Below are 23,587 nucleotides of genomic sequence, written 5' to 3'. Positions count from 1 at the left end.
GTTTGTGGGTGTGAATGGCTTGAGCCAGAGTAGCCTGGGCTTTGGAGGAAAATCAGGGAAAGTCACCTTGATGTGGAAACAAACCTGGGTCAGATTCCAGTCCTGCCTCTTCTGAGACACGTGGCCTTGGCCAAGCCCTGCCCCATCCTCCGTGTTTTCCTGTCCTCATTTGTGCTGTGGAGCATAGGCCTTGCCTTGCACAGCTCTCTTTTAAGAGCTGAATGTGGAGAACTTGTCCAATGGGCACATACTGGCCATCAGAGAGATGATTTTACGGTTATAAACCAAAAACCTGCAAGCCACACCAGACTTGGATGTGAAAGGGCTTCACATTGAAAATTGTAGCTCCCACGTCACTTCCTTTTGGCCTCCTCTTGGACCACTAAAGGTGATATCACACCTCCACCTGCTGCTTGGAAGGACAGCAGTAGGCAAGCTTCAGGACTGGCTTGATCCAGGCACTCCCAGGGCCACACCCAAAGTGTCTTTTGCATCCTCACTGCTCCACACAGTGATGTGCAGAGGAAGTCATGGTTCTCCCAAAAGGAAAAGAAGCTGTTTCCTGGAGGGCCCAGTAAACTTCTCAGCTGCTCGTTGGCCTGAATTGGGTCTTAGATCCATTTCTGAACTGACGTAGGGCAAGGAGAATGGGTCACCCTTTGATCAACCACCTCCCAGATCTGGGGTGGAATCCATCTCCCCTGAGGCTCATGGGGGCTTCCATGGATAGGGGGAAGGGAAGAACCACTTAAACTCAGAACTAGGCTAGGAAGGAGGAAGCAGTGAACAGATACCACATATGCATAGAAGAGTCTGGATAAAGGTACACAGCAGTATGTCCAATATGCTGCCATTTTTCATTTAAAAAGAGAGAAAATTATATACAGAGGGTGCCAAAAAATGTATATACATTTTAAGAAAGGAACACTGTATTAAAATTGTAGTACTTAATATATACCAATAACCAATGATGAAAACGAGTCACGTGTGACGTCTGCAATGACCAGAGGTGCTCAAAGGGGTTCCCATCAGCGTCCAGACACTTCTGATTACGGCAAACTACTGCTTGAGCAACGCTGACCCAAGTGTCCACTTGCATACATTTTTTTTGTACCCCCGGTACATTTGTGTATGCATAAAATATATTTGGAAGAATAAATAAGACACTGTTTGTGTGGCTGCCTCATGGGAAGGACCCAGGTATCTGGAGACAGGGGTAGGGGAGAAACTTGTCACTCTATACTCATTTATATCTTTTCCATTTTGAACCATGCAAATATATGGCTAATTCAAAAAATTCATGAATTAAAATTTAAAAATAAAAATGCCCTTGTAGAGGCACGACAGTGTGATGGGACATGGGCAGTGCCAGTTGGGACCCTTTCAAGGATTTTGCTCCCGATTGAGCAGAAGCTATTAAATTGAAGCTTCCTTATGCATCCAAGGACCACTCAGTAGATAACTATTGGGTCAAATAATCTCAGACACACACACACACACACACACACACACACACCAAACATGAATGGGAAATCTTTTCCTAACCCCTTCATAATCTGAACTACAGTCTCTGCCTTTGATGGGGGGACCATTTTCATGCTCAAGCAGAGGAGTAACAGGCCCCCTTCAATTCCCAGCCTCTACAGCACTGGTCCTCCACTGAGGGTGACTTCACTACTATCCCCAAGGGACCCTTGACAGTGTCTGGAGACAATTTTGGTCGTCAGACTTAGGGGTGCTCCAAGTATTTTGTAGGTGGAGGACAAAGATACTGCTACATACCCTACCGTGGACAGAACAGCCCCCAGCAAAGAATTATCCTTTCCCAAACGTCAGTGGTGCCGCTGTGGGGAGACCCTGCTCTAAGGGAAAAAGAACAAGAAAAGAGCCTACAAATCTAGCTCTCGGCGGCCACCGTTTAATAAAGTACCTGTCTTTGGAATTGCCCCTTGTCTTGCTCCCAGCCGAGAACTCTTACGAGAGTTCTGACACAGAAAAGGAAGCAATTTGCAAAGTTGTGATATCCTGGAATAAGTGAGGCCTCAGGGTTTCATGGAGAGGGACGTGGACCTCCCAGGGACGTTTGCTCCGTTCGCTGGAATGGAACGTGGTAGCCCACTGAGCTGCTGTAGCCGTGTGCTAAGCGTTCTTCTAACGTGTCTAAATAATCTAATCTTTATGACAGTGCTACGAGGTAAGCACAGTATCATCCCCACCTTATAGACGGGGTCCAGGTTGGGAAAGTCACACAGGTAGGGAGTTGCTGAGGTGTTATCTGATCCCTGGCAATCCAGTTGCAGGACTTTTATTGTTCTTTTTCTTTTCTGTGCAAAGGAGCTTAACTTTTACGCCCCCAGATTTAGCCATCCTTTCCTACGTGGTTTCTTGAGTCTTATGTCATCCTTAGGGGGCTCTTCCCTATAAAAGACTAGTAAAAATATTTACCCGTTTCTTTCTTATAGATTCGCATTGTGGAACTCTAATCTGTAGTCCATCTGAAATTAGTACACTACATTTGCATGTGCTGTGTTTCTTAACGTGGTAAAAATTGCAAATAGATCCTTTTATATTCTTAGCACAATGCAGCTTTCAGTTGAGGGGACGCTGTCTTTTGAGATTCACCAAAAAGTTGCCTTGAACCTGAATGATGCACCCAACACCCTTCCAAGATTTCTGTAGGCTAAAAAAAAAAAAAAAGATTTCTGTGGGCTCAAGGCGCTAATGGTGACTCTCTGCCCTGGCTGAACACTTTATCTCTCCCGTGTCACCCAGCCCTCACTGTATTGTGCTCTCTGCTTCGTCAGCCAGAGGAGGACCTCAACCTGCCGTCCCTCTTTGGTTTTCCCCACAGACCCTCACGACAGGGTCAGGGTGGGAGGCGGGGCTCCCTGCTGAAGCACCGACTAGAGATTGAACGTTAGACGTTCCATGTTCTCAAGAGTCCTTTGGTCAACTCACCAGGTCAGAATTTCTCCCCGGCACACTTCTCCAAGAGTCTCCCCAGTTTGCTCAACCACACACACGCCATTTTGCTTCCCTCCCACCTTTTTCCCCTTCCCCGACCTTGTTCAGTTTTTGTGCCAAGGACTGTCGCTGTTTCCCTGTTGGGCATTCCGGGGCAACCCACTCCCTCAGGGCTTTGCTTTCCACTCAAAATAGTTTTGACAGAGAGACCATTCCATCCCTAAATACACCCTGGTACTATCTATTAGCATAACCAATCATCCTTTCTGCTACACTAGTGTTTGCAAGTCTTTCCAGCAACACCAATTGAATTTTTCAAATGGCTTCATAGAATGCCATAAGGTTTTCATTCTCTATTAATGAATGAATTCCCCAGTCAAGGATCCTTTCGTTTTTAATGAAGCCTTGCTGAGTCATATTGCATTTCCTGTAAGACTTTGTCTTTTAAGTATGTGTTGGAGATCTGTAACTTGATTCATAAGTGATTTCAAAGTAGAGAGTTTTGCATGCACACGTGTGTAGAACCTCTTGGCTTCAGGTTTTAGAAGCCATCATGCATTTGGATATTGTGTTCTGTGTTTTCACATCGTATCATGTCTTCAAAACGCCCATCAGCATCTCCTGCTTCTGGTGAGAAGAAGAGGAAGGCATTGCCTCTTGAGATGAAGCTCAAGGTCATTGCCAACTGGAGGCTAATGTGCGTGTTCTGAGCACGTTTAAGGTGGGTGAGGCTGAGCTGTGACTTTCCGTAGGTTACGTGCAGGAAATATATGTTCGACTTTCGGTATTTTCCAGTTAGGATGGGTTTTGTGGATGTAACCCCATCGTAAGTCGAGAAGCATCTGTCTTGGAAACACCTCTCCGCTTCTGCTGCCCCCAAGCATTATCTCATTCAATCTCTACAAAGTATCCGTGGTGTGCTTTAAACACCTTTCTGCCTGATTTCAGAGAAACTGTTATTGAAGTTGTAACCCTTTTATGATATGATGTTTTGTGTTAGATTTTTGTATTACAAGACTACAGAATATCTTAACTCTGTTGTTTGATAGATCTAGGGCAGCAAATCCCTTCTGGATATTTTTCTCTGAACTTACATTGAAAGAAAGAAACAGCTGTCAGAAGTATGAAGGCTAAACCGTCAGAAAGCTGACACGGTCTCTGGAAGCTATGATATATCCTACAACACAGGTCAAGTGTCCTGACACTCAAGACCTCTTTTGCTTTTTTGAGGGTCAACATCAATTAGTTGTAGGAGGTTGAAAAGAGGAAGGAGAATAACTGACAAATACAAATGCATGTACAACTCACAGCGGCATTCTATGGTACAGGCATAGTCAAACAAACACGTAATGTTCAAAATATGATTCATATTTCATACCTGATTTATGGTTTGGGAAGCCTGTTCTTAATAACTATTCTCTTTATCCATTGCAACTATTGGACGATATATTTCTTTGTTGCGTGGTCTTGTTCCCCCCCACAAGACCCTATAAAACAGAGGTAATGAAAACAATATTTTACAAATATAATACCACTGCATTTTATCCCTAAGCCATATTTCATTCCTACCTCTCTCACCTTGAAGGAGAATCAAGAGGCTTATGCCCAGAGCAGAGAGTGGGTATGTGCCCTCTTTGGCAAGAGTCTTGGTTATAAATCCAGGCTTTATGGATTTGGTTGATTCTTTCAGTTGCCTTTCAAACTGTCTAGACTTGACTCACAGCTTAAATAAACCTTCTCCTAAAGTGAAGAGAGAAGGAGTCCTTCCTTCTGTCTTTGCTGGGCCTTGGTGCTTTCTTCTGTCTGGTAGGAGGAAGCTCTCATAGCAGAGACATAAAAGAGAAGCCTACCTCCTCCATCCCGAAGGATGATGGGAGAGGAACCAGAGGGTCCAGCCAAGTGGGCGGTTAGCTTGACATAGGTGCTGAGCGTTCCAGCAGACGTCACGGGCTGTGCAAGGAGCTGTAGGATGGGGTCCCCTGAGCCACGTGAGGTGGCCCAACCTACTTAAGAGCACCGAGCAGAGGGGTCAGCCACAGGGGTTTCCAGTCTCCAGCAGCATGGACCTGAGCTGACAGCCACTGGCAGTGGGTGAGGCCAGGCTGCAGAGGGTACCGAGGGTTTGCATGGAGGGCACTACAGGCTCTTTGTGGGGTCTCAGCCAGTGAGATGAAGAACCTGGGTCTGTCGGGGCCGTGCCCCACAGGAACGGTTCCGGAGCCTGCAACTCCCACCATGAATGCACCACCAGCCCCTGACCTCAGCTCAGCTGCAAATTCGTGTATAACTTCTGACTCCCCCATAACTTAACTACCAATAACCTCCTGGTGACCGAAGGCCTTACTAATCACACAAACAGTCAATTGACACCTATTTTGTATATTATACGTATTATCTACTGTATCCTTACAATAAAGTAAGCTAGAGAAGAGAAAACGTTATCAAGAAATCATAAGGAAGAGAAGATACATTCATAGTATTTATAGAAAAAAAAAAAAGCATGTATAAATGGACCCGTGTGGTTCAAACCCGGGTGTTCAAGGGTCAGTTATATTGTATTGAATATCCTTATCGCAATATCTACTATTTCACCTTTTTTTTCTAGTGTCTTCGAAACAACCGTTGTGAAGGCCTCTTCTCTCCCACACTAAGTTGATTTAGGTTTTCCTTAAAAGTCTCTTCGTGTATCACCCTGCTCTAACCCTGCCCTAAGTCACTCCTTTATTTCCCCATTTTATTTCTCATCTCTGTATCTATTTCATCTCAACTCAGTTTACCAGAGGAAGTGCTGCTATGTGCATTGTAATGTTTGACCCTATCCGTTGGGGTCAGGGGTCAGAGGTCAGAATCTGTTTGATGTTAGTAAGGCTTCCTAAGGCCAGCACACCGAGGGCTGTGGGCCTCTTCCTTTTATGGAAGGAGAACACGGTGCGAGTTTGCCGGACCGGAAGCCTTGGGCTTGTCTGTTTTTGGAGTCTGGCACGGTGGCTCGAGCACCGCATTTGGAGTAAGGCCAGCACCAGTAGGAGCATCATGTGAGAGTGTCATCTTAACGGGGACGCTGGAAGTTCCCGTTCCTGATTTGTCATCCAGAATGTTGATGAAGTCAGACTCTGTGGGACTTCCTGCTGTCTTTCCTCTTGATCTCATCCTCTGTTGAGAGAACGGCCATGCCTTTATCAGGCTGTGCTGCCACACATGTGGTGCACTAGACAGAACGGCTTTTCTTCCCCCTGGAAATTTCCAAAGGCAGCCAAAATTCTAAAACGAGGAGCTAAAACTCATGGGCCGGGACGACGGTTCCAGACTGTAAATGCAAAAAGATGTGCGAAGAACTGACGGGCAAGGTGAATGGTAGGGGTGCAGCACCATTTGTCCCCATGGGTGTTGTTCAGATAGCTTAATGGGGCTCTCCCCGCATTCTGAGTGGGACAGTCTTTGTTCAGAACCCTCCCACACGTTATCAGACATTTGGGATTCCAGGCTTCCAGGAACTAAAGAGCTGTAGCATTTCCCTGTCACCATGGCAACCAATAGCACCCTCTATATACGTGTGCTGCCCCTTGGAAGTGGTACCTCCTGCAATTGAGATTCACTAGCTGTCCCCTACGAAGTGTGAATGAATGATTTCAGATGTTCAGTTCAAATTCCATGTGTGTAGTCAATTGTTTCAATCCAAATTTCAAACTTTCAGTACCGGATCCAACTGGAACATGCTGGCCTCCCCCTTGTTAGCCTTTAGTTTTTAGAGCCTTCCTGCAGGAAGTGTGGTCCTCAGACCAGCAGCATCTCCATCACCCGAAAGCACGTTAGAAATGCAAAATATACTGAATCCCAAACTATATTTTGAGAAGATTCCCGTGCAATCCAGACACACACAAAAGTTGGAGACGCAGAGCTGCAGAGCGTCTTGGGACAGCTTCTGGAGCTGGACTTTCTCCCCCTCAGTGGTGCTACTGATTTTGATTTCAACCCCCAACCGTATAAGCCCTTCCAGCTGGCACTTTCCTGCTGAGGAAAATAGACACGTCTCTGTCAAAGAACCATCGAGTTCCTCCCCCACCTGGTTCCCACACCATCGACCGAGTTACCTTGTCATGATGAGAGAGCCAGGATGTCAGGTGATTTTAATCATCCCTGTCACCATCTCTGACAAGCTAATACAGTCTGTGACCGACCGTGTGTGGCGTGGTGCCAGGTCGACTTACACTTTTGGATAAAAGCCGGACACATTTGCTCAGGAGCGAGCCTGCCTGGTGTGGTCCACCTGTCCCACTCGTTGCTGTGATTTCCTTCTTAACCAGGAGATTTCCCCCCATCTAAAGCAGACCCTACTGGAATATTCACCCACCGCTATTTTCTGTCATTGGCAGGGACACAAATCCAAAAGGCCCCAAGACCACAACAGTCCAAAGGGAACACATGAATGGGGGATTGTGCCTCTGTGCGGCCGGCAGGCTTCTAGCATAAAAGACCACTTGTGTCAGCCGCGCTCACCATCAGCTGACTCCACAGGACACTGTACCAGTGGCTCTTGAACTTGGACCAATTCCATGTCCAAAGACACCCTGGGTGCCGGTCTGCTGGGCCCAAGCGCGAATCGCTTCTGTGTCGGTTATGCGGACCTAACTCATCCTTTCCCAGAAGTCAGTAGACATTTAGCAGGTTGTCAACAAAGAAAAGGATGGGCAATCCTGCAAATTTGACCTAGATTTATTTATCCTTTTTTCCTTCAAATCCCAGATTGTCGGTTCCTAGCAAAGCAGATTTTCAGGCATATTTAGATGAATGATGGACTGGGTATTTTGTTTTTTTTTTTTTTCAAGATCATTTTTAAATTGTGGTAAAATACATATAATAAAATTTATCATATCAACTATTTTTAAAAGTATAATTCAGAGGCATTTAGTCCATTTACATTGTTGTACAACCGTCACCACTGTCTAGTTTCAGAATTAATTTTGAAAAAGAGTTCTGCAATCCCAACAATCTTCTATCCTGTATTATATATTTAGAAAAATTTGTGTTTTTCTCACCTTTGTGTGTGCAACCAGGATACACTTGATTGATCTAATTTTGAAGATCTTCTCATGCCGTTTATGCACTAGAGATGAAAAAGAAATGTAGAAAAATATCTGGAACTATCTTTAAACTAAATGTATGCAAATGACTATTTTTGATTTACTAATATTGTCTCTTTATTATTGTCTCTTTATTATTACATATAAACATTGTTTTTTCCTGTACATAGCCTTTTTTACTAAGCCTCAAAAAAATCTAAGCAAGTTCAATACAAACAAAAGAGGAAAGTCATTAATTATATATGTGCTATTCTTTGTAAATTCAAAGCAACTGTCCCATTTATTTTAATGGTTTAAAGAACATTACACACCAACGAATATTTTGAAAGTCCTTGGCTGTGTGCTGAGATAAATACTTTGTTCCTTTCATATAGCCTCAAATGTATTTCTATATATAAAACAGACACACTCACACACACATTTGAAAATTTTCTGACTTTTTTCTGGAGGCTGGTTACTTGGAGGCAAGAAACCAAACTATTGGCACCAAAAAATTGTTGTCAGGAAAATTTGGGGTTGTTGTTTTAATAATATAAGACACAATTAAGTCTGTTCGTGACCCCTTGTTGTGGGTTGATAAGGCTGTGATTAAGTTCTCGTTCTTTTTATTGGTCGTAGCTTTTCATTATTCCTGTCTTTTTATAGCCACCTTCCCCGACGAGCAAAAGCTTCCCACTAATTTGGGGTCTAAGGCACCTTCTTATATTAGTACCATCCACAGGGAGAAATGATTCTCAACCAGTCATACATGCTGGCTCCCTATGTTTCACTTTGGCACACAAAGACCAGAGTTTATTACATCTGGGCAATTCTTTTTTTGTCAGTGACAACATAACAGTAAATTTTGCCTTTAGCTTTTCTCAGAATTTTTGTATTCCTGCTCCCCACTTGCATTGTCTCCTGAATACCAACTATAGATGATGCGCCATTTAGGCAATTATGTTGATAAACAGCGAATAAGTTATGAAAAAGTCAGGACAAGATCTCTTTCAAGCACTGGATTTCCACAGGTTCAAACCAAATGGCTGAGCCAGGCACATGTTTAATACACTTAAAGTAAACAATCTACTTCTTTGCATCGTCAGATATTTTTAAACTTTCAGTAATCTATGACATACTTTCCTCTCTTCTTAAACACTCTATGAGTTAGGGGCATACACACCAATACATGTTTCTAGAAATTGTGACTTGGGATAGACCAGTAAAGAAGTGGGGAGATGTTAAGCCGTGAGCCATGCAGACTCTCTCAAGCTGTCAGAATCTGAATATGGTCAGCCATGTTCAGAAGGGAGTAGGGTTCCTGTGTTGGCCCCAGAAGGCAGGTATCCGACGTTGGGAGGAGTCCCAGCAAGGCAGCTCTAGCTTCACAAATGGAAGACGTTTCTAGAATGTGGAGTTGTTCAGCAATGGAATTGGTCACCTTCTGAGCTGGTCTGTCTCTTGAAATGCTCAGAAAGATTGTGAAAGGAGTTGTGTTGATTGTTTACTGCTTTAACTCCCTTCACACGTTACTTGGCTTATTAGCCAGGGAGCTAAGGGGACAACCTGAGCCTCAAGTGTATTGCTGATTGTGGCCTCAGAGAGGGTTTGGTCTCGTGAGCTTTTTGCTTCTATCTGTGAAGTAGGTCGTTTCGAGGATGGTCACACCAGTCTGTCCCTTCCTGTCCCATCCTGTATGCCCTTTTACAAAGTGCCTTTACTGACAAAGAGGTTCCAGGCAAAATATTGAAAGTGCAGGCACCCTACCGAATGGAAACAAATAATTTCAAATCATTTATCTGGTAAGGGGTTAATATGCAAAACATAGAAAGAACTCATACCACTCAATAGCAAAACGAATTGGATTAAAAAATGGGCAGAGGACCTGAATAGACATGTCTCCAAAGAGGACATACAGATGGCCGACAGACGTAGGAAAAGATGCTCAATGTCACAAATCATCAGGGAAATGCAAATGAAAACCACAGTGAGATATCACCTCACACCTGTTAGAGTGGCTGTTATCAAAAAGACAAGCGATAACAAATGTTGGACAGGATGTGGAGAAAAGAGAACCTTGTGCACTGTTGGTGGGATTGCAGATTGGTGCAGCCACTATGGAAAACAGTATGGAGGTTCCACAAGAAATTAAAAATAGAACTACCTCATGACCCAGCAATTCCACCTCTGGGTATTTATCTGAAGAAAATAAAAACACATGAAATACAGATTTCCTTTCCTCAAGAGCATTGTCCACACAAGATATGTGTATATAAAGCAGATGAGAACAAGTGGGTCACCTTGAATCTCCAGTCTTTGTTCTTGAAAAGTTCCTTGACCACGTCTACCATGTTTCCCTGAAAGTAAGACCTAATTGGAAAACAAGCCCTGGAATGATTTTTCAGGATGACATTCCCTGAACATAAGCCCTAATGTGTGTTTTGGAGCAAAAATTAATATAAGACCCGGTCTTATTTTCGGGGAAACACGGTCCCAGCTCAGGCTCCAGCCTTCTGCCAAGCTGTTAGCCCTCCCTTTCCCTCGTCCTTCTCTGTCCTCCTTCCCCAATTTCTATCCACGCCTTTGGAGAACTCAGCTCTGGGACTCCATTTAAATACTCAGAGACTCTGCTGAACTAGAATCACACCCTTCTTTCTCTCCCACTAGTCTCTTAGAAGAAGAAAGCCGTAGAGAGATGTCTTTCTTCACTGATAGGAATTATGCTGCCTTCCTAAGAAAGCAAGGTAGGAACGGAGAATTTGGGCTCTATGTTCTCCCTTTTCCCATGACTTTTAGATGGCGCTAAGGAAAAGCAACAGTTTAGATCATAATATTGAGGGCTAAAATAGAACTCATTAAGAAAGATAAGGTGCTGAGACCCTGAAGTTTCATTCTACATGACATTTAGTACTATTTTAGCCTTTTTAGATTAAGACTACAAAGAAAATAATAAAATCTAAAATTGAGATAAGTAGCTACTATTAAGGATGGAAATAGGATGGGATGGTAGATGAGCTGAGATTCTCCAACCTCGCCACCCACATGCATTAGACAATCGCTTCTCTCTGGCTGGTGACTTCAGTAGCTAAAGAGCTGAATAAACCCAAATTGGAAGGAAACTTTTTTTAAACCACTGGCTGGTGTGCTTATTTGAATTATACAATTTTAATTACAATATTTAAAGCTAGTTAGAGGTGTGTAATTTAGACATACTTGTAATTTTGACCTATTTCAAGCTGTAGATATAAAATGCATTATGTCATTAGACAAAGCTATTGAGAAATTGCCAGAATGGTTCAAAAACTAAGCACAAACTATAAGGGGGAAGATTAGTCAATCGAAATAGATGCAAATATAAAACTTCTAGGTGCACGGAAAAAAATGAAAAGCCAGGGTAAATTAAGAGAAAACGTTTGCAACACATATAACCCTCAAGGAATTAATTCAGAATATATGGATGTATATGTGTATATGTGTACACACACACACACACACATCAATAAGAAAAAAGCAATGCAATAAAAAAATTATAGGAGACAAATGGGCAATTCACAGAAGAGAAAATAGGGAAGTCTCAATTCCACTAGTAATCAGGAAAATGTCAGTTAAAACCACTATGGAATTTCACTTCATAATCAGGTTGGCAACAGGGAGAGAGTTTCACACCATCAAGCACTGGCTGACTGTAGGACGGTGTGTCACTCTAGTGGGAGTGTGTGAAGAACACTTTGGAACTTTCTATGGAAGTTGGAAAGGTGTACGTTTCATGACCCAGCAATTACACTCCTAGATCTAGACTTACGGATCTCTTTAACCTTTGTAAAATGTTTACTTTACTGAAGGAAAAAAACCTCTGTATAATCATTAGCATATTTTTTGAAATTTGGAAAAAATTTAAAATCGCCTATAATCTGACTAGGGGCTCCATCTAGTCCTAAGAGGGTTTATCCACCCTCAGATTTATGCCTGCAACAAACACGCACCTCCTTTTCCAATCTTTCTGTTCACATTCCAGGTTCCTCTTCCTAGAAATTGAAATCTCCATCCGTTTCCGTAAGAGGGGGTCTAGCCCTTTGGGCGTCTAAGTCCTGTGGTCACAAGACAAAGGTCACAAGACAACGTCTAGTGTGTAGGGCGTCACTGCTGCAGAGGCTTCCGTTTGCATTCTAGTCTCACGATCACCAATGAATGGGTATCCTGACCTTGAGGTTCCTTTTCAGTTTTCCCACCAACTGACTGGCACCCAGCCTGGCCTATAGCGCATATGCAATCTATGTTATCAGTACACTTCTTTCTTTTTATGTACAGATTGCATAGTTGAGGAGTGTCATGTACGTTTGTGTCGTTGTACAACCCATCTTCAAGATGTTGGCATCCTACAAACTGAAACTCTGTCCCCATTAAACAGCTCCAATTCCCCTCCCCCAGCCTCGACAACCACCATTCCACTTCCTGTCTCTAGGATTTTGACTACTGTACGTACCTCCTATAAATGGAATCATGATAAAAAAACAAATCATGACCAAAAAACAGTTGTTTTGTGGATAGCTTGTTTGTCTCTTGTAAGATCGACTCCTTTCCTAGAGGACCAATTTTTCCCCTTTGGGATTGCGAGGGGCCTTTGGCAGCTTGCCACACACAGCTGGGGACTCACTCTCACTTCCCCCCGTGGGCTCTCCTGGTGCTGACCTGTGTCGCTTTGGCTGAAGGTGGAAAAGTGCTCCCCTCACCCTCTCCGGTAAGTCCAGATGTATTTATTTTTCCCCTGTGGTATTCTGGGATTTCTCTCCTGAACTCCTGGACTTTGCAAACACTCTCTCGTCCATGGCGATCATCTAAACCAGTGATTCCAAGCTGTAGACCACAGCCAAGGGGGCCGGAGCCGGTCGGGGGCCACTGAGGGTCCACGGCTGGGACCCAGGTCTGTCTGTTGTTTCTTGATGCACAGGTGGGCGAGACTCTACCTGGGTCCCCTGGCATATGGTGCTGGGTCCCACAAGGGCACTTTGGCCTGTGGGTGAATGCTAAATTGTTGTTGTTGGGGGGGGGGGGATACGGGGGTGGGGGGATATCCTCTTGGTCATCTGGCTGATGTTACTCCACAGTGCTTAACTTGGAAAACATGCAGTGCATTCTAATATTTCCAATTCTATTTCATTTAATATTTTAAGATGTGGCTGAGGACTCCCACGTTACTTTCATAACCCATTCATGGGTTGTAACCTGCAGTGAGAATAGCACTGTTCTAAATTCTGTGTACTTTGATTTGTCACATTTGCATTGGACCTGTGAAAGGTCCCGGGGCTCCTGGTATACTTAATGGTCAGTGTCTCCCGCCTCCCCTCCCAGATGCTACCACTCCATTTTCCTGTTATTTTAGTGTTCTTAAGTTGTCAGAGTTTATTATATATCAGTCTGTTCTGTAGCCTTAATTGAGTCTCTAGATTAATTATTAAAAATTACCTTAGTAAACGAGTATTTACAGTGTGATTAATTATTGCAGACATAAATGTGCCCACAGAAAAGGAAATGGAATGGTAGGCTTCCAAATTGCCCTTAACCGGAGAAGGCTGTGCTACGTATCCAAGTTCAGCGGGTTCAAGATTTCTTTTCAGCGTTCTCTTCCTTCCTCCGAGGCATGGTCAGCCACCCCTGTTTCTGTCCTAATGCGGTCCTCTTTCTTGAATCCCCTTTTCCCTTGATTGGCCACCTCGAGTAACATCTTTTGTGGGCTGGGTGTATAGTCCAACTTTCCAAATGCTCCCGTGTCTGCAATGACTTCGTTTTGGCCACACTTGATTTGGAGTTTCCCCTAAGAATTCTGAGGCATTGCCTTGTTCTGGCAACCAGTGTGTTGGTGAGAGAGCTGATGTCTTCTGCTTCTGACTCTTCTGAAGGTCACCTTTGTTGCTATTCAGAAACTATTGGGATCCCCTCTTGCCTTTGGAATTTCTGCAGGATGTATTCAAGGTACGACTCTCTCTACATTCATCCTGATTCTGTACTGAGCCCTTGCGATCTGAATGCCATCTTTCTTCAGTGCAGATAACTACTCACTTTTATTTCTTCTTTATGGTTTCATTCCCTCTTTCCCTCTGCTCACTGTTTCTACAAATCCTATCTGATAAACGTTTAGTGGCCGGACCTGTCCTCGTGCCTCTTAACTTCTCAGGTTTCCCTTGTTCTACGTCTCAACAGATGTCTTCTTCAACTTGGTCTTGGCCATGGCCTTTCAACCCAGGCATAAACGTTCAATTTGGCAATCATATTTTAATTGGTAGGAAGTCTTTCTTGCTCTCTGGGTGATCCTTTTTCATAGCAACCAATCTTATTTTTTTTGTGGATGCAGTATCCTATCTAAGTTTTCTAAGGATTCTAATTAGAATTCTAAAATTCTTATCTCTTTCCCGAATGATTTTTCTCTAGGTCGACTATTGGGTTGATTCACCTTGGTCTTTTTTATATAATTTTTTTATTGTGGTAAAATATTCATAACATAAAATTGACCATTCTAACCATTTTAGGTATACAATTCAGTGGCATTAAGTACATTCACATTGTTGTGTAGTCATCACCGATATCTAGCTCCAGGATTTCTTCATCATTCCAGACTGAAACTCTGTGCCCCTTAAACACTACACCCCACTGCCCCTTCCTCCCAGCCCCTCCTAACCGCTATTCTACTTTCTGTCTCCATGAATTTGACTGCTCTACACTATGTACCTTATATAGGTGGCATCACACAACATTTGTCCATTTGTGTTTAGCGTAATTCACTTAGCATAATGTTTTCATTGCTTTGTACTTTTTAATGCTGCTGGTTTGCATCCAGTGTCTAGTGTTCCTGGGTGATTATGAATGAATGATCAGGAGGAATAGGGAAGGGAGCTGCAGTTTCCCACAGACCTCCGTGTCACCAGGAGGCTGAGTGTGGCCCCAGAGCTGGTGGACACAGGTATTACCCAGCAGTGGGTGTGGTGAAGGGGGGCAGCCTGGAAACTCCACACTTGGCCAAGTTCCGAGGTGTTTATTCTGGACATGGAGTCCTTGAGTGGTCTCACTCCTTTTGGTCCCTGGGTATGTGGTGTAAATATTTTTGGACTTATCTTAAGTCCTGCTTGTTTTCTGGCTCTGATCCCAGCCCTCACACCCAGCTCCCCTCTCCAGGCAGGTGGTCTACAGGAAGCAGTACTCAGGTGTTCTTCTGCCAGCTTTGCATGTTCTGTATAAACAGGGAGCAAAGGGGGTGTGGGACCCTGGTGACCCTGCTGCTAGGAATGCAAGCTTTCTTCAAGTACCCTGATGATGGACCCATAGCTCATACCAGCAGCCTACTTCCGCTTTTGTCATTAATTAAGTTTGGGGCTTTTACTGTGCCCACTGGGCTTTTATGCACAGAAAGGAACCCTTATCACTACTTGTTTCAGCCCATATTATATTATTATAGTTACAATGGTAAAAATCTTGTTTTCCTTAAACATTGAAGCTTAACGTACAGCTCTTATTTTACTTATAAATGTTATCATTTTAATCAAAATAAGAACAATCACTTTCACTTCTGCTTTTTCAGTTAACTCTTGTATTGAACATATTTAACTAACCAAATTTCCTTGGCTATCTCAAAGTGCAATTTTAATACAATCAACTCTCTCAAGCATTTTAAATACACCAAGGGAGGATTATAAATGTAAGACACAAAATCTTCCTAAGCATATTACCCACGGTTGCCAATCTACTAAATCAGCCTTTTCCATTTTGTAGATAAAATCCTTTTAAGCCTTTCAAAAGTCATTAAAAATATTAACGGGGCATGTACAGGACATCATAAGGGTTCTATTTAAATGCAACTTATATAAGAGTACACTGAGTTTTAGAGATTCTACATTATTCATCCAACTAAGGGGAACAAAACAAGCATGTCAGACCAACTGATGGTCCAAGGTAGGTCAAAAGCTTGGAACAGCGGTCTGAGCATGTAGTGAGACCACACCAGAGGTCCAAAGAGTACAGGATCCCAGCAGCTCTGCCCAGGACATCTTATGGGCAGGTTTTGTCTGCCATGGCACTGGCAGTTTCCAAATTCATGACTTTCAGCGGAGCTTTGACCAATTCTATCAATAAGTCCATTGAAATTAACCAACTCCAATTTTTGACAATCCAGTGATTTTTCAAAAAAAAAAAAAAAAAAAAAAATGACCTGCCCTTATATTAATTAGTGCTTTCCAGGTCTCTGTTTTAAATTTCATTTTCTGTGATTCTCGTGTACATTCCTGCACTATAGCTAAGAATATTGTAATGGAACGTTGAGCTTGTAACCTGATAAAACGTCTTTCTTATCTTTGAAGGCTAATAGTTGACTATCTAGGACACCTTATTTCTATATTATGCCATATAAGCGACTTGTTCTATGTTTTTTCTGTATTTATTAAGACTGCCTAATTTATAAATGTCAAAATCTCGCATTAACAATCGATGCCTGAGTCTTCCACAAATTTCTGATTTAATTTCGTGTGGCTTAGCGAGAATTAGTACATATCCACACTTAGTTTCTGCTATGAATTTTCTGGTTGGCTTTCTGGGATTATTAGTCCGATTACTCTTCTCAGTTTCCTGCTCTCCATGATAGCCACCAAGATATCTTTACCTCTGAAATGTCTGCATTTGAAAAAAAATCTAATTTAAAGCTCCAGCAGCTAACACAATGCTTGGCAGATATTAATATTAGGCTGGTGCAAAAGTAATTGCGGTTTTTGCAATTATTTTTAACCTTTTAAGCCACAATTACTTTTGCACCAACCTAATAGTATGTATTCAGTAATTATTGAATGGATAGAACGGGTGATTAAACAAATCAATTATTATCTTTAGTCACTTGTACCTCTGGATCAATTTCCATAACTCACTTATAGACTTTGAAGAGTCACCTAAGTTATTTTTAGGAGGAATTGAACATATATGACATGGTAGGCTAAGAATGAGCCCACAATGCGTGTTTCTTCCATCGCCTCTCTGGTTGTCTTTTTGAAACGTAATACTACATATCAGCCATAGCATCATTCTGACAATTAGACTCACACTCTGAGATTCCAATTCCTGACGATGAATATTACAAGATTTTTGTCAATATCCTGCAATGGATATTTTATTGTGCAGGGAGCAAAAGTTATAACCAAGGGGTTTTTAATTACCAAGCGATTTGTGTCACTAACTCATTTCTGACGCTGTCCCTTCCCACTTCCTGATTAGTCAGATGGTACCAGCTGTGGCTCTGGGTCAACAGTAGAAAGTACCAGATGGTGTCATACCTACTTAGAGATACAGGAAAAACAAATGAGCTTCATTTGATGGGGGAGAGTAGCGAGTAGATTGTATTACATTAAAACCCTGGATGTGAACGCTGGAGTCTGGATCAATTTCAATCATTTATCTCTAGACTTTGAAGAGACATTTTAAAATCTCGAAGAAACAATTAACGCTTGTAAAAAAAAAAAAAGAAAAAAAAAGATCATACTTACTAATGGATGACTAGGACTCTTTATGGCAAAGATTGCAGGCTGCTTACCCAATGTCTTCTCTCCTTTTTTCCTTAGTAACAGAACTCAACTTTTGTCCAGAGACACAGTGTGCTAAGCTAAAAAAAAAATTTTGACTTCCCGGCCTCCTTGCAGTGAAGGGGGTCATCAGTGACTTTAAGTAGAACTCTGGTTGGTGTTTCCTGAGACTCTTTAAAGGGGTGCTGACTTGGGTGAGAGAGGAGCCTGTCGGCCCCTTGGTCTTGCCCTTTCTATTTTCCTAAAATGTGGACAAGCTGGCTAGAGCTCTGGCAGCCATGCTGTGACCCTGATGACGGAAATAACATGCTAAAGAATGCAGAGCGGAAATTAAAAAGTGCCTGGACCTCTCATGACTTTGTGGAACCACCTTACCAACCCCAGACTGGCAGACGAACGCCTTTTCTTTCTACATGAGAGGAAAGAAATATTGTTTCATTAAGCCATTATAACAGGCTCTTGATACGGCACCAACATCATTTCTCATTGACACATCCTAAAATTCTGGATGTTTATTACATAACAAATCGAAGATTCGTTCACTCATAAGGCAAACATTTACTAAGTAGCTACTGTATGTAAGAAACTGTATGTAAGAAACTGCATCAGACAAGCCACTGTCTACCACCTACAATAGTAATGTAAGATAAAAATTTAAAAGGAGCAGAGGACGGGGTGACAAGACGTCATCTTAGGAGAGCTTCTTGAAGGTGAGGTGTGCAGGTTTTAAACTAAGCAAACTTGAAAACAAGTGATCACAGTATATAGAAAAAAAGAAAATAGTACGTTTCCTTGAGAGGGAGAGAATTATGATTGATAATTCCTTCTTTCTGTTTTTTACATAATTCAGCCGAATGTAAGAACCACTAGAGGCCAAAACTGAAGGATGTCATCAGTTTTGCCAAAAAGCCTTCCCAGTGAAGAAATTCCTCATCTCATATTAGTGGAAGGAAACTATTAAAGCAACATGACAGCTGTTACTTCCAGTAAGTGGGAGCTGAACAATGTAACATTGGAACTGACAAGAGCCAGAATTCATGGCCCTGCCTCTCATCAAATCCACCAATGCAGGAAGTGAAAAGGGTACGTGCACGGCTCCCCAGAACCTCTGCGTCCTTCCACTACATTACATTCCCATTTTTATAACACAATTTGTCATCGTGAGATGTTAGAACAGTGGCGATGAATAGAAGATCTGAAAGCTTCCAGAGTGGGGGACTCAAACAAGCAAACAATGCACTCAGGACACAGAGGGCACTGGGTTTCTCAATAGCAACCTTGGAAACTAGAAGACAAAGGAGCAGTGACCTAGAAACTGAGTCAAATGAGTTGCAACCTAGACTTCCATACTCAATGAAGCAATAAATCAAGATGTCGGCAAAATCATGACTTTTCAGATATGGAAGGTCTTACAATATCTAGGGCTCATGTATTCTTATGATTAGCAAAGATTATCCATCAAAACAAGGAAGTAAGCCAAGAAACAAGATAGGCGGTCCAGAATACAGGGGCCCCAACGTAAGGAGAGAAATGAGAATACTCAGACAGTATGAGCCTAGAATGGAGGCAGCAGGATGGAGGACTCCTGGAGGGCGGGTCCAGGAAAAACGGAAACTAATGGATATCGTGTGTATCCTGAGTGCATGGGAAACTATATTGCAAGGCATTTCACTTTACTGTTGCAAACATAAGGACACTTAGCCATGGATATTAATAAAATTAAACAAGTTGACAAAAAGGTTGTAGGAGAAAGGAAATGTAATCGTGGTACAACATTAGGGTCAGTATCAAACAATGTTTAAATAGTCACAATAAATAAATATGTGGAGTTAACCAAAAATGTTGATGGGCCACAGGGGAGGACATATAAATGTCTTGCCTGGGGTTGCCAGCATTCTGGAAGCGGGTGGGAGAAGAAAGCTTAGCGTTTCAACTCAAGACACAGGCCTTCCTGATTTCTCCCCTTTTCAGTCTGAGGTTGCTAAGATCTACAGTAAGAACGAATCTTCTATCCATGGAATTGCCTAATTTTATAAATTAAACCTTATCATAGGTAGGTATGTAGAGGAAAAAAAACCCGTATATATAGGATTTGGTACTATCTGGGATTTCAGGCATCCACTGGGGGTCTTGGAGCATATCCCCCATAGATAAGGGGGTATAAAAAAGCAGGCTTTGCTTTATAGGTTCAGATAGGCCTGATGGTACGCTACCATGGTTTAGTTAATACCTGTTGCCCAACAATGTGATTTAAATTGCAGTTATCATGGCATTACCTGTAAGTAAATGCATACAGTAAAAATGCATATAGTACAAACATGCCGCTAGCTCTTTAGTCCATAAATCACTACATAAATAACATGCACATCATGACCAGTGGCCAATCACAGCAGTTCTTTCAAAGCCAGTCCGTGATTCGTCTCTGAGCATCTGTTATTTAGTTTAGGCACTGACAGCAAAGTGTGCAGCTGTGTTGCCTCTTTTTCTCTCTGGGATAAACCCACAAAACACTGTATTTTTATATAGGTAACTAAAAGAGGAAACTGCCACCAAAGGTGGAAAGTGCAGCAAAGAAACAAACAAACAAAAATGATAAAGATGGAAGTGCCGTGAAATTTGAATGAAATGTAATTGGAGTTATTAAAAAAAATTGGCAACTGGGAACGTTGACATTGCCATGACCTTTCCAGAGAGTAGACATGCAGTCAGAGGAACGGACTGAATGCAAACTCGAATGAGGAAAGTGGTTGTGACAAAAATGATGAGGATGTCCCAGAAGACATCACAATTCACGATCGTGAAAGAGCAGGGGTTACATGTTGAAAGTGATCCAAACTTTGCTTTGGCAAGGCACAGAAAGGATGCTCTCTGGAGATGTAACAATTCTACCAGGAGAAGACACACAATGTTCGAGTTACTCTTGACAAGTTTTCCTTACAAAGAAATGAAACACTTGAATTCTCAATGTTTTAAATTACATTGTAGTCAGTGATTAGTTTTACAATATTTTTCATTTCCCTATACATTTATAACCATCAATGAAGAGAGTTTGGAATGTTTTGACAAAATTTTTTAAAGGTCATGGAACAATCTTAATTTTCCCCATTGATTATTTGCATGGTTCATGGTCATTTCCACAGGCCCAAACTACTGTGTAAGTGAGGACTGCACATATATATATATATATATATGCACACACATATATATGATATATATATCAGGGGTGCCAAAAAATGTATACAAGTGGACACTTTGGTCAGCGTTGCTCAAGCAGTAGTTCGCCATTAATCAGAAGTGTCTGGAAGCTGATGGGAACCACTCTGAGCCCCTCTTGTAATTGCAGAAGTCACAGGTGACTTGTAGTCATCTTTTGTTATCTGCATATATTGAGTATGACAATTTTAATACAGTTTCCCTTTCTTAAATTGTGTACACATTTTTTGGCACTCTATATATCATAGATATGTACACACACGTGTATATATGTGTGTGCATATATGTGTGTATGTATATCCATGTGTGTATCCATGTGTGTATATATGTGTATATGTATGTGTATATGTGTGTATGTGCCTGCATATATGCATGTATATGTGTATATATATGTGTATATGGATATGTATTTGTGTGTATATGTGTGTATGTGTATGCATGTGTATATGTGTATGAATGTATACACGCATATACACACATTATATGTGTGCATTTTATATACACATCATCTCCAAACACATTAGGCTAGAAAACAAATGATGGTTAGGAACCATTCAGTGGTAATTATAAATGTAAAAAATTATTTTTTTCTGCTCTGGAAACCTGTGGTTGGAATCCTGGTATAAGCGGATCCCGTCACTGGGAAGGAAACTGAGGCCGGCGGAGCCGGGCCGGCGCGAGTGGGTGGGTGGGCGGAGCGGCCCGGCCTGCCCGGCGCGGGATTGGGCGCCCGGAAAGTCGGGCGGCTGCGCCGCGAGCCGGGTGCGCCCCGCGGGGGCCGCGGCTGGCGGGGATGGAGGGGGCGGTGCGGGCGGCGGGAGCGGCGGGCCACGCACGGCGGCGGCGGCGGCGGCGGGAGCGGCCGGCACGCACGACGGCGGCGGCGGGAGCGGGAGCCCGGGCCACGCACGGCGGCGGCGGGAGCGCATGGCCCAGAGCTGATCTATGCGGCGCTTGGAGAGGCTGTGCCTGCGGCGGCGGCGGCGGCGGCGGGGCCCTGCCCGCGAGCGGAGCGGGGACAAGATGAAGTACCAGAAATACCTGACGGTGCTGCAGATGGCCATCGGCGTCACCCCCTCCAACCGCGGCAGCCTCCTGCCGCTCAAGCGGAAGCTGTGGTGAGGGAGCGGCGGGCGCGGGCGCGCCGGGGGGGCCGGGCGGGGGCGCCGGGCGCGGAGATCGCGGGGCGCAGCAGCCATGTCGGGGCCCCGGGCCGAGCGTCGCCGCGACCCTCGGCTGTGCCCGGGGACACGTAGAGCGAGCGAGCTGCGCGCTCCCTGGAGGGATGGAGGGAGGGAGGGGCCGCCGGGAGCGCGGGGAGCCGGGCGCCCGCCCCGGGCTCTCCCGGGGACGGAGAGCCATTTCTGAGCACCGTGCGCGTCTCCCGTTGTTCCCCAGGCCCCTCCTGCCGCGGGTACACAGTGAAGGACGGGCCGCGCCCACGGCGAGGGGCGCGTTGCGAGGTTACAATGGCATCGGGACTGTGTTTCACCTGCATGGGCTCCGGGTCCCCCGCCCTGGAAACTGTTACTGGGGGAACGGGGAAAGGATGCACTTAAAGAAAAACGTCCAGGACTTACCCAGAGCTAGTTCACACAGTTGATTTTCTGTCCGGTTGTATTGCATATTATTAGCATTTAAGTGTGTCATATGGAATCCCAGTGGCTTCCTAGGCTTCCCTCGACTGGAGACTTAGGTGTGAGGTTCTATCACAAAAGGAATAGTCAAGTAAAGGCATGGTGACCGTGGGAAAAGGAGGCCAGGAATCTTGATATTCAGCGGTCATTTCCATTTTACAATTGAGGGCCAATGTAGTTCGTAGTGGTTTCATTCAATTCAATGGAACCCGTAGTCTAATTTAATTTTAAGGTGATAGAGAAAAGGCAGTGAGGCAGCTTTTAGGCATTTGAGAAAAGTAATTTCTGCTGTATAAGACAAGAATGAAAGAATTATCCAAGGAATATCGAGATTGAGCAGTCAAGAAGAGGAGTTAAAGGAAAAAAGAATCCCAACAGTGGAGCATTTTGGAGGTAAGACCAAAAGAATATGGGCTGCGAAGTTCCAATTTCAACTTGGCACTTACTGTGTGACCTTAAGCAAGTGAACTGGAGTATCTGTTTCTTCCTCTGTAAAATGAGCACAGTGTTATTTATCTGCCTCCTGGGGACACAGATGAACGGAGAGAGTGGATACAAAGTGCCTGCCCCGGTGCCTGGCTGAGTAATGGGTGCTTAGTGAATATCCGCGGCCTCCTCCCTGCCTCCCCATTTGTTTAAACAAAGACATTTATTCTGCAAAAGGTAGTTTAATTTGATGGACAGCAAGTGACCGCCTCGAAGGCTAGACTGGTAAAAGTTAGCAGTAACTGAGTTAAGAAATGTCCATGGAAGGAGATGTTAGCAAATACATGAAGACTATGTCATTATTGTGAAGCTAGAAGTAGTGACATTTGAAGATGACTTTTCAGATTGATGGTGGATAGGGGAAAAAAAAGTCAGCACTAACAGTAGTACCCCCAGCCTGCTTTTCTCCAGAGCACTTATCAATATCTAATACTACATATTGGACTTAACCTCTCCCCCCACTAGAATGTAAGTTGTATGGGGGCAGGGCTTTTGTGTATTTAATTCATTACTCAGTCCCCTGCACTACCTGCTACACAATAGTTCTCAGCAGCTATGTTGAATAAATGAATTCTTAATGAAACCTAACTGGGAAAGAAAGTTAAGGAAATCCCTTTTCTTGATGTTAAGTTTACAAACTAAGATGTGGGACTTACTTTTGAGGAGCCTTCAATTA

The 23,587-nt window shown here is 43.4% G+C and overlaps 1 protein-coding gene and 1 long non-coding RNA gene across 10 annotated transcripts in view; one reads left to right on the top strand and one right to left on the bottom strand.

The window, feature by feature from the left end:
• Positions 1-4,350: 4,350 nt before the first annotated feature.
• Positions 4,351-21,964, bottom strand: LOC148756084 (uncharacterized). Its single transcript, XR_016018251.1, has 3 exons — positions 21,830-21,964; positions 8,001-8,068; positions 4,351-4,451 (listed from the first exon to the last, which is right to left on the bottom strand). It is a non-coding gene; the product is annotated as an uncharacterized LOC148756084 (long non-coding RNA).
• TJP1 (tight junction protein 1) overlaps positions 21,652-23,587 on the top strand; it is a 195,550-nt gene continuing 193,614 nt past the window's right edge. For 5 of the 9 annotated variants that reach the window (XM_074318108.2, XM_074318109.2, XM_074318107.2 and 2 more), the window contains exon 1: positions 21,652-21,906. In XM_074318108.2, coding sequence (XP_074174209.2) covers positions 21,734-21,906 — 173 coding nt within the window. In that variant the 5' untranslated portion in view covers positions 21,652-21,733. The remainder of the gene's footprint in view (positions 21,907-23,587) is intronic. The other 4 variants (XM_074318113.2, XM_074318112.2, XM_074318104.2 and 1 more) reach the window with 2 other exon arrangements.

Source organism: Rhinolophus sinicus, chromosome 13, assembly GCF_057876585.1.
Source record: "Rhinolophus sinicus isolate RSI-liver-muscle chromosome 13, RSI-T2T, whole genome shotgun sequence".
Lineage (NCBI taxonomy): Eukaryota > Metazoa > Chordata > Mammalia > Chiroptera > Rhinolophidae > Rhinolophus > Rhinolophus sinicus.
This window is presented reverse-complemented; position numbering and strand designations above follow the sequence as displayed.